General features: G+C 29.4%; 1 protein-coding gene across 1 annotated transcript in view; it reads left to right on the top strand.

The window, feature by feature from the left end:
• The window catches only part of LOC106468520 (mitogen-activated protein kinase kinase kinase 4-like), a gene marked incomplete at its 3' end in the record, with an annotated part of 137,027 nt that extends 124,570 nt beyond the window's left edge, over nucleotides 1-12,457 (top strand). Inside the window, exons 17-20 of the mRNA XM_013928953.1 lie at nucleotides 1,112-1,338; nucleotides 5,604-5,695; nucleotides 8,319-8,492; nucleotides 12,387-12,457. Of these exons, the coding sequence (XP_013784407.1) occupies nucleotides 1,112-1,338; nucleotides 5,604-5,695; nucleotides 8,319-8,492; nucleotides 12,387-12,457 (564 nt within the window). The remainder of the gene's footprint in view (nucleotides 1-1,111; nucleotides 1,339-5,603; nucleotides 5,696-8,318; nucleotides 8,493-12,386) is intronic.
• Nucleotides 12,458-13,043: the final 586 nt, after the last annotated feature.

The following is a 13,043-nucleotide window of genomic DNA, read 5'->3' as shown; positions in this document are numbered from 1 at the left end:
CTATGTGTTTTTTCTGCTCATGCTCCTATGTTCAAAATACTCCTTCCAATCAATCAACAGAGGAAGTTCCATTTTTTTCCTGAAATTCCCTCACAAAAAGAAACAATTTTTACTCTTAATAAGTATTTTCTCAGATTGACCTTTCAGCACGTACAAAGTTTGATGAATCAATGTTAATATTGATATGAAATTTTGGGAATTGCAAAAAATGAATAATTTTCCTATAATGTATTTTTGAAAATAAATATTTTTATACATAATTAATTTTTTCGAAGATTAACCATTCAGGAGATAGAGCTCTTGATGGACAGGCAGAAAAACAAACATTTGGCTATTATATATATATATTAATGCATTCCAAATGATATTTTCATTAATTCATAATGATGATAATATTATTAACTTTGCTTCTGTTAGTCCCTATATGCACTTATTTTATTATATTTTCTACGTTCTTCCCCAATTTCATGTCTACTCAAAATTCGTACATTCTTTCACTATGAAATAACAAAAGAAGCTTTTGAGTGCAAACAGTAGAATAGATACCCATGTTCTTGAAGGTCTTGTCCCATTAACTTTGTAACATTTTCTTAGTAATGTATGAATTTGATTGGACTTAAATATTACCAAGCTATTTGCAGTTAGTATTTCAGTGTTGAACTAGAGTTTCAGCTTTGGTTTGAATTAGTATGCAACATGGATGTTGTTTCAGTGAACAGGTTTGACAAAACAAGGTTACATGTGCCTGGTGTGAATGTAGCATTAGTTAATGTTGTTTTGTTTTTTTTCTAATATTTTATGACCTATGTCTAAGCAGTGGCTACATGTTTTGCATAAATTTCACTGGTTGGTGATTAATTGGGTTTTTTTACTTTGTTCATAGAGACTGTTTTATTATTGTAATTGTGATTCAGTTTTCTGCTTTGTTTTACACAAGTTCCACTGATTTTAAACTTTAGTTGCAGCATATGAATTTCTGTGGCAATGTTTAGTTTCATTCTTATAACTTTGTGTGTAAGACTTTAGATGCTTTTATACGTAAACATATCAATTTCTAAAAACTGGTTTGATTTCAATATTAAAAATGTTGTCAATACTTTCTACTCTTCAGGGTCTCAAACACAATATGCACGATTGTATTAAGCATCTGGTTGGATCTGTTGACAACACACAAGCAAGTAGTTATCGTTCACCAAACTCCAGCCTCACACCACCATACATTCCTTATTCTACAAATTTTTGGAACCAGTTCTCTCTTTCATCAGCATTACCTATGAAAGACTCCAGTGCTACTCTGCAAACAGCAGAAGAAGGATTTCTTCCCATCAGAGGAAAAAGGTTTGTTTTTAATTACCTGGTTTCTGTAATTTTAATAAATTTTTGTGTTCCAACTTATATATGTTTGAAATTTAAAAGAAATTTTTTAGTTATAAGATTTTTGTTAGACACTTTTAAGTTTTCATTCAATAATGATTCACTGAATATTCTTCAAAGAACACCTTGCATGGTTTATAAGTATGCAGTATTTGAGAACAGTTGTCTTGAATTCTAAGTTTGGGACTTGAACTCAACATATGGATGTTTAAGTAACGTCTGTGTTTTTGATTTTCTGTTTTATCTCTCTGAAGGAACATTGTAATAATACACTGTTTATGGCAGATTAATCACTGAGGAATTATATATGCAGCTTTACAGCGTAGGTTAATTTTAATGTAATGTTTGTTAATCACTGAGGCATTACAATTTACTGTAGTTATAATGTAATGTTTGTTGAAGCTAGTTTTTTGTTCCTTTGTATTATAGCAATGTAGGGGCACTGAAGTGTTTTTCTTTGATACAGTGTTGTCATATGATTACTGTGATAATAAGTTGAAATACAATATATAGTGTAAAACCTCCCAGCTTGTTCACTAAACAAAAATATATAACGTTTCTTGCCCAAAAATATTTTGTACTTGCCCTGAATACAAAACTTTTCTTTTTCTTTGAACAGAAAAACTGTCCATTTTAGAAGGGCCTTATTAACATAAAGAAAAAAACCTTTCCAAAAAAGGAAGTAAATTTAAGGATGGCTAATATTAATCCTTCAAAAACAATGCAAACAAAATAATATTTGCATCATTCCTACGTAATACATTTCCATAAACTTCTTTATGGCTACAGAGACGTTGTTTCCCTTCTTGTATTCAAACAGCTTTACATGCCGAATGGGTGTCTCGACGTGTGCCATCACTATAAGAGATTAGGGTATACTAAACTTTACACATTATATAAGCTACACTAATGTGACTTTTAGGCAGTTAATTTAACTATTATATGTGATGTACATTTTTGGGGGGGTAATGAAAGCATTCACAAATGCGACATTTGTTTGATGATGGCCTAATATATTGCTATATCTTAATTCTTGCCTGTGCTATTATGTATGGATGATGCAAATTCTATACCTATTATTTTGTTTGCATTGTTTTTGAAGGATTGATATTAGCCATCCCTACATTTACCTCCTTTTTTTTAAAAGTTTTCCTTTACTTGTTTAGTTGTTCTTTTTAATGCAGTGTTTCAATATACAAAGAAAAGTTGTATTTATAACCAAGTTCTAAATGCAGTGAGGTATCACATGTAATATTTTTTGTTTATCTGATAACTGCTGGTAATTCCTGTTTCACCCTGTACTTAAGTTTTTTTAAAGGAACATCAAATTTTTCTAAGAAAGCTAACTTCAAGGGGGTAATAATAACATCGTTTACACTAGAATTGTGATTTTTTTAATTGCGACTAGTTATTAATAATACTTAAAGAAAAGGTGTATACTCTGTTTGAAACTATTTCACCTCAATAGTGGTGCAAAAGTGATGAGTTATATAGACTGGTGTGCTGAGTGTGAAATTTTATAGCAATGCTTAGAAGGCAGAAAGAATTTTGAGATAACTTTCTGTGAGGTGGAGGTAAGTAACTATCAGAAATATATTTCCAGTATAAAAAAATTTTAATGTTCTGATGACCTATTGAGAAGATACTTAAAATTCCACTTTAAGAACAATCCAAGCCATCTATACATAGGTAGTGCTATTGCCTGCCTGATAAATCAAGTGACTGTGTATATTAGTGAGAAATTGATGAAATAGTAAACTTTAATCCATGAGTTTATATCTTATTATCTAACCTTATAACTGAAATAAATCTACACAGTTTGCTTTGTCATTTTTTAAACAAAATGAGAACTTCAAACTTGGATACGAGAGGAAGTTAGTAGTGTATTTTTGAAATCTTAAGACTTTAGGAATTAAGCATTATATTTATGTCAATTGTAACCATCATTACAAATGTTGACCATATCATACCTAAATTTAGTGCATACACAAGGTTTTACAGAATTACAATTGATGAATGAAATGTTCCTGGTAGAAATATGTTACCTCATTGTTGATCTACATATCAGTGAATTTATGATTTGGTATTATTTTTAGCAGTTGCTTCCTTACTATTTACTTTTTAATTCACTATTCTTCTTCAGAAGAAGAATAGTGAACTATTCAAAAGTCCTTGAGTTTTGGGTCTTTTTTGAAAACCAGTACAACTTTTTTATGTGATCCTGTGTGCTAACTTCTTAATCTGAATTTATTTACTTTTTATGTTGTGAAATAATTTAAAAAAACCCTAAAATTTGATTATCTGAAGAAGTTTTTTTTCTAAATAATGGTAGTGAGTATTATTAGGTTTATGCCTATATACCAATTCCATTGCATCAATTTTGGGCATTATAAAACACAAGGCTTGAGGTTTCATATTAAAACAACTAAAATAGATAGCATTTGTACTGGTGTGTTTTGTATTGTAACCCAGCCAGCCTGATAAGCTATTGTTTTGGTTTAAAGCCTCTTTATTGAAATGCTACTGTATTTTCTTCTTTTGTGGAATTTGTGTCAGAACAATAAAAACTGGTGTGAATAACAATGCTATCAGTTAATATGTCCATGACATACATTCCCTAGCATAAACACATTTTTTGTTCTAATCAGTATTTTAACTTTTTCAACCTTCTTTTACAGTATTGTATCTGTAGGATAAGTACAGATGATGTAAAGACAAGTATTATGTAAAAGAAAAAAAGGATTAAGATACTAATATTTAAGAAAATCAAGAATGCAAATGATTTTCAGTCTTTTACCACAATACCATGACTGTGTGCTTTTAACCCTTTCACTACTGTCTCAGTGGATTACACCAACCTTATGACCCCAAAGTTACCATCAGACTTTCCATACTATAACTTTTAACATTTTTTTTGTGTGTATATTCATGAAATTTTTCACGTTTTAGTAAACATTACAAATATTTGGTAGTGTAGATAAAAAACCAGTATTTTTAAGTAAGCATTATTACTAAACGTTTGTCAGTGAAAATATGGAGTCAGAGTGTTGACTGCTCTAAGTGCAAAGTGGTTTTCAATTTAATATTAAAAAATAGTTTTCTTCAACTGAAATGATCAAATTTTATTTTTGTAATCTCTAAGATCTTGTAAATAAGTATCAAATGTTATTTATCACTAAATCTTTATATCTACCCTAACTCCACATACATTTGGTCAATTTGACAAAATTTGTAACTACCATAAAAAATGTGAAATAAAATGAGTATTACTGTTCTATCCTTTTTACTGATCATGAGAGTTTCTACTTCTAGCTTTTTCCTTCAACATTTCCAGTAAAAATCCAACTTTCCCCTTCAAGTCAATTACAAATGACTGTCAGATTTAAGTTGTTTGGAATGTGCTCTTTCTGTTTGTTATAAATATGCACTTAAGAGAAGAAAGCATCAGTAACCAAGAGGCTTCAGAAGTATGGAAAAGTGGGAGGGGATACTATGGTAGATTTACTAAATATATTGATATAAAGATGGGAGATTCTTGTTTTATATTTTAGCTTGTAACTTTCTGAAATTTGAGTTTCTAATGCGTTAACTGCTATATATGTTGTATGGTAGATGTAATACTATGTAAACTAAAGATTGCAATGTGACATACAATAAAGGATATTTAGTATTAGTTTTAATATCTTCTTTAAAAGTAAGAAATTAAAACATATATACTATTAAAATTTTATTTATATACTATGTTTTGATGCCAATTTTAGTGACATACATTAATAATAATATTGTTTAATTAAATTTTGAAAGTATCTCTTAAAAAGTTGTGACATGCACCCTTTGACCTGTTTGTAGCAAGAGAGTTAAGCTGCTACTGTTATGACATTTTGCTTGTTTGTCAAAGTTCACTTAGGCAGTTGTACTTTGGTATAAAAAAATGCTTTTTTTTTACCATTTATAAGCTTAATTTTTAAAAGAATTTATTACTGATCAATTATAAAATCCTGTATTAAAAGAATAGATAATATTACTTGTAACTTAAACATAGATTTCTTAATCTGTGTATTTTGAGTACATAAAGTACCAAAGTAATATAGAAATATTATAGTTTTCTTTTATGAAATTCTGTTAAAGCATTGATACCTGTGTAATCTAAGCAATGTTTTCAGGTTATGATAGCAAAATAGGCTGCATTTTGATTGTTTATTCCTCTATTACTTGCTAATACTTGATAGGCCTAAAGAAGAAAATGGATTTTCCACTGAAGGATCAGTTAATGAAGATTCTGTTTCTCATACAGAAGATAGAAAAAACAGTAGAACCAGAGGTAAATTTAAAAATTTTTCTAACTGCTGTGTATCAAAATTAAACATATCAACTCTCTCAACATGGGCATGGTCAATTTGACCAATCACATGACCTCTTTGTACTCATTTAAAATCTTTTTAGATTTAATACTTCTAACTTTCAATGTAGTGTATATCTCTTCACAAAATTTGTCAGTCGTTCAGTTAACGTTATCATATTTTTTAGTGAAGTATTTTTAATAAACTAAAATAAAAACTTGTCCATGAATATATTGAGTATTTGTTTTGAATAGTCTGTGTGCAAAGTGATTTTCATGTTAAGATTAAAAATACTCAAATTTCCTTTGTGTAATCCCTAAAAACTCCTAAGTACATTTTCAACGTTTTTTTTTAATTAACTTTATATTTTAGCTGTTATTTTCTCTATTCCATCTCTATGCAAGATCGGTCAATTTGACTGACTTCATAACCACCAAAAAAAATCTAATTAAATTTAAATTACCCAGTTTTTCGTTGTGGAATGACTTCAAATTGTAAGATGAAACTACATTCATTTATCCAAAGTAGTTTTAAGCTGGTAACAGTATACATCTATTTGTAATTAAATTTTATTGTTTCAATGCCCTTTGAACCATTTATAACTACTATCTGTGCCATTATAAGTTGTAAATCACTCGAGGAATGTGCAGTTTACGTTACACCATCAAATTACATTACCCACATGCGTGCCTCATGAACCATTTTAATTATATAATTATTATTCATTTTACCTAATGTAGTGTTAAATAACTTAAAAAGATTCATATTTTTAGATTTTAGTTACTTTTATGATAATAAATACAGAATAAACATGAAAAAAAGAAATAAAGTACTTACCCAATCTTCTTTTTTTTTGCTTTTGGTTGTCGATGACACTTATCCCTACTTTTTTATACTAATGGTAGTAATGCACTAAATAATTTTTATTTAATTAAGTAATGCACCAAAGAACATAGAATAATAACATGCAAAAAGTAGACAATTTCCCCTAACTCTCAAACATTTTCTGGCTTTCTAACTATGTGACAAAAGCCGTTACAAATACATCCAAACTAATTGTTAACCTTCTCATGGGAAAGAAGCTTGTACTCTGAGTGAAATTGACGATTATCTGTTCAGAACACAACATTATACAATACATCATTTGGTAGATGAAAATGTTGGCTTTCTGTTGGTTATAAATAATATATATAATTAACTGCAAGAGAGAACTGTTAACAAATCCTGAAAGATAGGATATGACAGGTGGGTGTGGCAGGAGGGATCTGATTTTCTGTTTGATAGCTCTGTAACCAAGCAAAATTGAAGGCTATACACAATTATGGTTTGTCTGAGCAATGATGATTTTATAGTTGAGTAATTTACATTTAATTATGATGTTACTGGAGAGGTGGTGGATGAAATAGATAAGAGAAGATACCTGGAGAAAATGTGTCAAGTGTGTCACATTAGGGGAAATTCAGGTTTTTTTTTTTAATATTGCCTTATAGAATTAAGAACTTAAAATTTATATACTATTAAAATATGGAATATTAGCTAAGATTTTATGCTATACTAATTGGTATAACATAAAACAAACTATTTGAAAGCACTTGAGTTTTGGGTCTTATTTTAAGTATATTATGCTTTATATGTGATCCTTTGTGCTAACTCTTTTGTCAAAATAAACAAACAGACAGTAGTTTAATAAAATTTTGAATGTAACACACTAAAACCTTTGTGTCATGTGCAGTAAAGGATACCTATGACAATAGGGTTAAATTAATTTCCGGGAAGATTATGTAATAGAGGTAAAGCCTAAAGAAAAACAACTTAATGAATTGTATGATATTAGCTGTTGTTTAGCTTTCTATATATATTTTATAGTAACCATGTTAAAAATTGTAATAATGGGGAAGTGTTTTTATATGTTTGTTTGCTTTATTGCAAAGCTACACAATAGGTTATCTGTGCTCTGTCCATCAGAGGGAATTGATCTCTGAATTTTAGTGTTGTAAATCCATGAAGTGGTGACCCACTGAGGAACAATGTTACTTTTTTAGTGCAAAGTTATAAAATTGGCTATCTGCACTCTGATCACTGTGCGGAAACTAACCCCAGATTTTAGCAATGTAAGTCTGGAAATTTACTGCTGATCCATCTTGTGATAGTGAAAGGATTTGTTTATTAATCTCTCCTGAGGATGACGTTGTAACATCACAACATGTAGAGTCGTCAACGTTTTGAAGGCCATAGATAGGCCTAAATAAAATGTTTTTAATTGTGTACCAGTTTAATGTTGAATATTATTTATGATTTTAATCCCTAGCTGTTGGTTATTCTGTATAAATAATATGGCAAGAAGGAAACTGAAACTTAAAAACTAAAAGGTTTCATTTAAAGTTTTAAATTTAAACTCTGAATTTTTTTTATCTAAGCCTAGTTTTTATCAAGATAATATTTGTTATTGTTTAATATACATATATAACAATCTTGAGCTGAAATATCTGACAAGTTTTAAAATTCAATGAGGTGATGTAAATCAGTAATGTTTTATTTTAAAACATTTTAACAAACACTTTTGTTACACGAAATGCTAAAGAATTTTGTTGTTTAACCTTTCAGAACCTCCTATTTGGCATGTACAAGTAGCTGTGGCTGAATTAGAAAAAAGAAAACAAGAACAGCTTGAAGCAGGAAATGTTATTGGTCATGTTAGAGACATTCATGTTCACAAAGCCCCTGTTCGGATAGGTGCTAGGAGGGTTACATTTCCTTGGCAACGTGGTTTCAAAATAGGTTGGCTTCATTTATATTTTATAATATTTTGTACAAAATGTTTGTATTTAAACAAGCATTATAATTATGTCTTTAGAAAGTGAAAGCTTATTTTGAAAATTAGTAATTAGTAGATGTGATTAACAGTAAAACCTTTATGACAAGAAGCATTATTTGATATGGAAAGATTTACTTTTCTATACCTCAGGGTAACTAATTTTCTGGAATGTTTTTCACCTGAAAAAATATGAAAACCTTGAATGTTTTGACCATATACAGTTTTATATATATACATGTATCTTATGTGTACTTAGTTATTTTGCAAGCTCCTTAATTTTAAGACATCTTAATCATAGCACTTGCTTAAATATTTTAAATGGAAAACATATTGTTGAAGATAAACCAGTCTGATAAGTTTACTGTGATGAAAAATGCAAATTTATAGGTTTGGTAACTTTGTTTTTCCTTTATAGTTACCAAAATAAAACGTATTTCCTTCTCACTTTGGTCTAGGACACATTTTAATGGTTTAATTAGTCAAGTTAATTTTATATTTAAAATGCTAACATGAATTCTTAATTGCTACTATGGTTGATGATTATAACTTTTTTTTTTATCTCATGTGAAGGAGAGTTTAGCAAATATTAGGAGTATAAAATCATTCTTAGTGAGGGATATATTTGATTTATTAATAATATTGAATGTAAAATTCATGTTCAAAGTGAAACCTAATTTTATCAAAGTGTTTTTAGTGTGGTAGGTTTAAAACTTAAACCCTTTTTCAGGTAAGAGGAGATATTTCAATAGGGTAAATTATGATATTTTTTCTGTTTGCCAAATATGAATAATGGTTGTGATAATAGGTCAAGAGCCAACTGCTTTTAGAAAATGATTTTCCACATTGGTAGTCATTTAATGGCACAGTAGAAAAATATGTATTAACATTCTTGACCTATCACCCCATGACTTTCCTCTCTTAGGGATGGTTTTTATGGACAATGTTCCCATATAATTAATAATTTTGAAAGGTTTCTTATCACCACACTGCTTCAGCAACCTTGTATGATGGAGGAGGTGCATGCGGTGTATTTGATAGGGATTTTGAAATTGACATTTGGTTGTCCATTTTTTCAACACCAGTAGTGTTTTCTTGTTGGTGTAGTCAATAATAATGTAAATTAACTTTCTCTCTTTTTCTGAACACTTCTCATGCATATGCAGTTATTTTTTAACTTCATTCAGTTCCATGTGAGGGTAGATCAAGTAAGCTTGATTTATGTTTATAGTTGACATTTGAATTATTTAATTTTCAGCACCAAAGAGATGTGACAAGTTTTTATTGGTCTGAAAAGTTGTAATTTGAACAGTTTCATTTTAGTTGTATGTTAATAAGGTCATATTTGAAAGGTTGGATAAATTCTGAATATTATTTTAGAGCATTCTGTTTTAGAGCATTTCATTAAAAATCAAGTGTGCTTTTAATTATAAAGTGAAACTTTGATACTGCACTTACACATTTCATTTTACTGTGGACAATGACATTTTTTAAAGTTTTGTAAACAAAACAATTTGATATTTGGTTTCATTCATTTCACCTGATGGTTTATCAGGGGCAATACTAAATTTCTTTGATTCTGTTAACAATTTAAAGGCTTCCTTGTTCTTTCCCTTTAATCCTCAGGTAAAAGTATACATGGCAAAATCATCTTGTCACAATATTGAATATTAATGTGGTTATTCAGTATGAAGGAAATTATTTCGTATCACAACTTTTATAAGATATCATGTTTTATACAGTATAAGTACTTGTTGATATTTGTTTATAATGGTGTTGCATTTTTGGGTAAAAGTGAACATACATTATTAGGTTAGAATTTTTTTCTAGCAAGAATAACACTGCCTAAAAATAGCTGATATAATATTTTAAGGTAAATTTTATAAATAAAATGTTAAGTTGTGTAAGAGAATGAGACAAAACAAAATTTTAATGAAGTTTTACTGAATAGAGAAAATATTTGTCCTAACAGAACTAGTGAGTAACTACTCTATAATCTTATGTTGTTTAAACTTAGTGAGTTAAGCTGCTATTCTAATATACAGGAAAGTCAGAAGTAAACTCTTAGGCAATTGTGTAAACAAGTTATATTAGTTAAGATGTCTCATTATATGTATAACAAGCTGAGGTACCTGTCCCCTGTCTTATGTCCGGGTTATGAATTTTAAGAAACTTGTGGATGGATGATATTGTAAATAACAAAAAAATCCTAATTTTCACACAATTTATTTATAACCTAACTCTTTATTACAGTATTCATTATTACCTCACCAAAAGTTCTGTATAAGGTTTAATAACTCAATATGTTTATACTTAAAACATGGTATACACTGTGCAATGGCCAGAGTGACATTGTAGGAAGAGGTAGCAGCCAAAGTAGTGGAGTTAGAGGTGCTTTCTTTTACCCGCTTTCAACACCCAGCTCTTAATATTCTTCCACAGTGTTTTATTGATTAATTAATTGACAGTCATTGGCTACAAAAGTGTCTTACAAGCCAAAGTTGAAAGGTCACAGCTCAAAGTAAGAAGTTGGTCTAACTCAAAATATGCCTCTTCATATCAGCCATATAGTGGCTGTTGGAGTAGAAAATTCAGCTGAGTTTATATATTATTGCAATAGTGGCAGTCATTTTTTTAATTGCATTCCTTCATAGAGAGTGCTAGTGTGCACTTTGAGATATATAAGACATTTGTTTGCCCTTCCTCCACACTGTGTGTATGTTGTGTTATAGAAAATTTAATAAAGTTTTTTTTTTCTCAGTGTAAGGATGTGGCACCACCTATGAACATAGTTATTTTTAACTTATATCAAAGATAATAAGTGCCCAATAACAGCAATAATATGGATAGAGGGGTTGTGAACCCCTTTATTAACATGCCTTTTGTTCCAATCTGTTATCCCAGAAAGTTTGGTTGAGATTGGCCCAGCATCCTAGGTGTAGTTAGATAACAGACAAACAGCAAGACACAGATGTTTGTGCTTTATATATATATACTTTGGTTTTTAGACAAAAAGTTTGCTTTAATTCCTATAGGCGTTTTTAAACAAGTTTTTTTTTTACAGAAATATTGAAGTGCAAACATGTGGATTTTTACTTAGGAATTATTTCTATAATATGTAATAAAATCTTAATTCATGATTTGTTAATAAATCTGAAGTCCTCTGTCAATCCCTGAATAATGTAATTTGATTAAAGATTTTGAAAAATTTATTAACATAGGAGGGCCATTATGTGAGCTGTTTTCAGGGCAAGTTTTAAGATTGTAGCTTATAAGCAAGTTTAACTTTTGAACCTTTTCATTCAAGTTTTAGATGTATATTTAATTTGATTGAATATGTACTGTACTTGTTAAGTTGATACAAGTGTTCTTTTTTCTCCATATTGAAAGCAGACTAAAGAGTGTGTGTATGTGTATGTAGTAAAAAAGTGTTGATAGATGGTACTGATGAAACGTATGAGAATAACATGTTTCAAAAGAACAAGATAAAACATTTATTTCTTTACATAATATAAGCACTGTTTTAATAAAGTTGATTTTCCATTGAAGAACTGAGTTGATATGAAAAACTGATATATTAATAAACCCTCATTTGAATTGAGGGAAAGTTTGTTAAAACTGAGTCAACAAGATATAACATTTTTGTAATGCAGTTTAGAACATATTTTACTATGTATAACAGTATAAGAAAGGTAGTTGAAATATAAGCATTTCAAATGCAGGTGAGAATGAATATGGCAAAATTCATTTATCAAACATAGTTAATACCATATACAAAAACCTTTGAATTTCTATTTAATGTAAATAGGTACATTTCATTGAATTTCCATGCACGTTTGATGAGTTGAACGTTTTTCCAGGGGAAGGAAGATTTGGCAAGGTGTACACAGCTGTCAATAACCTAACTGGAGAATTGATAGCCATGAAAGAGGTTTGCTTAAATTCAGATTTTTGTAGTAAAATTATGAGATAAACCTTCAACCTTTTTAATTTACTGTTGAAATTACCCTTTTAGTATATTTTACTAAAAGAAGAGTAAATTATAGGTGCTTTTAACATTTGAAATGTGTTGAATCACATAATTACAAGAGTATATTGAGATTCATCCCTTTACTTGTTTACATAAATATAAATGTAGAATACCATTTTTTTTAAGTTACTTTGTGATTAAAAAGTGCTTCTTTTATTGTTATTCAAATACTTGCTATTAAATCCACTATTGAATAAAAATATTAGAAATATTTATTCAGAAATGGCACACGACTCTTTTTTTTCTAACAAAGAGTTATTTATTACCTTGCTTGCATTGCCTTGTAAGTTCTTGTCTCAAGTTCCCACTCCTACATGTGTCACCGTTTATTGCACCAGCCTATTATGTAATAATCATCAAACTATAGCTCTTTACTAATAGGAATGCCCCTCGACGTGGATGCTTGTACGTGGTGAGGGGACCTCCCAGGGAAGGTTCTGTATTTTCAGTTACTTTCTCTGGGATCTAAACATCCACCGACGTGTTT

Source organism: Limulus polyphemus, unplaced genomic scaffold (genome assembly GCF_000517525.1).
Source record: "Limulus polyphemus unplaced genomic scaffold, Limulus_polyphemus-2.1.2 Scaffold3039, whole genome shotgun sequence".
Lineage (NCBI taxonomy): Eukaryota > Metazoa > Arthropoda > Merostomata > Xiphosura > Limulidae > Limulus > Limulus polyphemus.
This window is presented reverse-complemented; position numbering and strand designations above follow the sequence as displayed.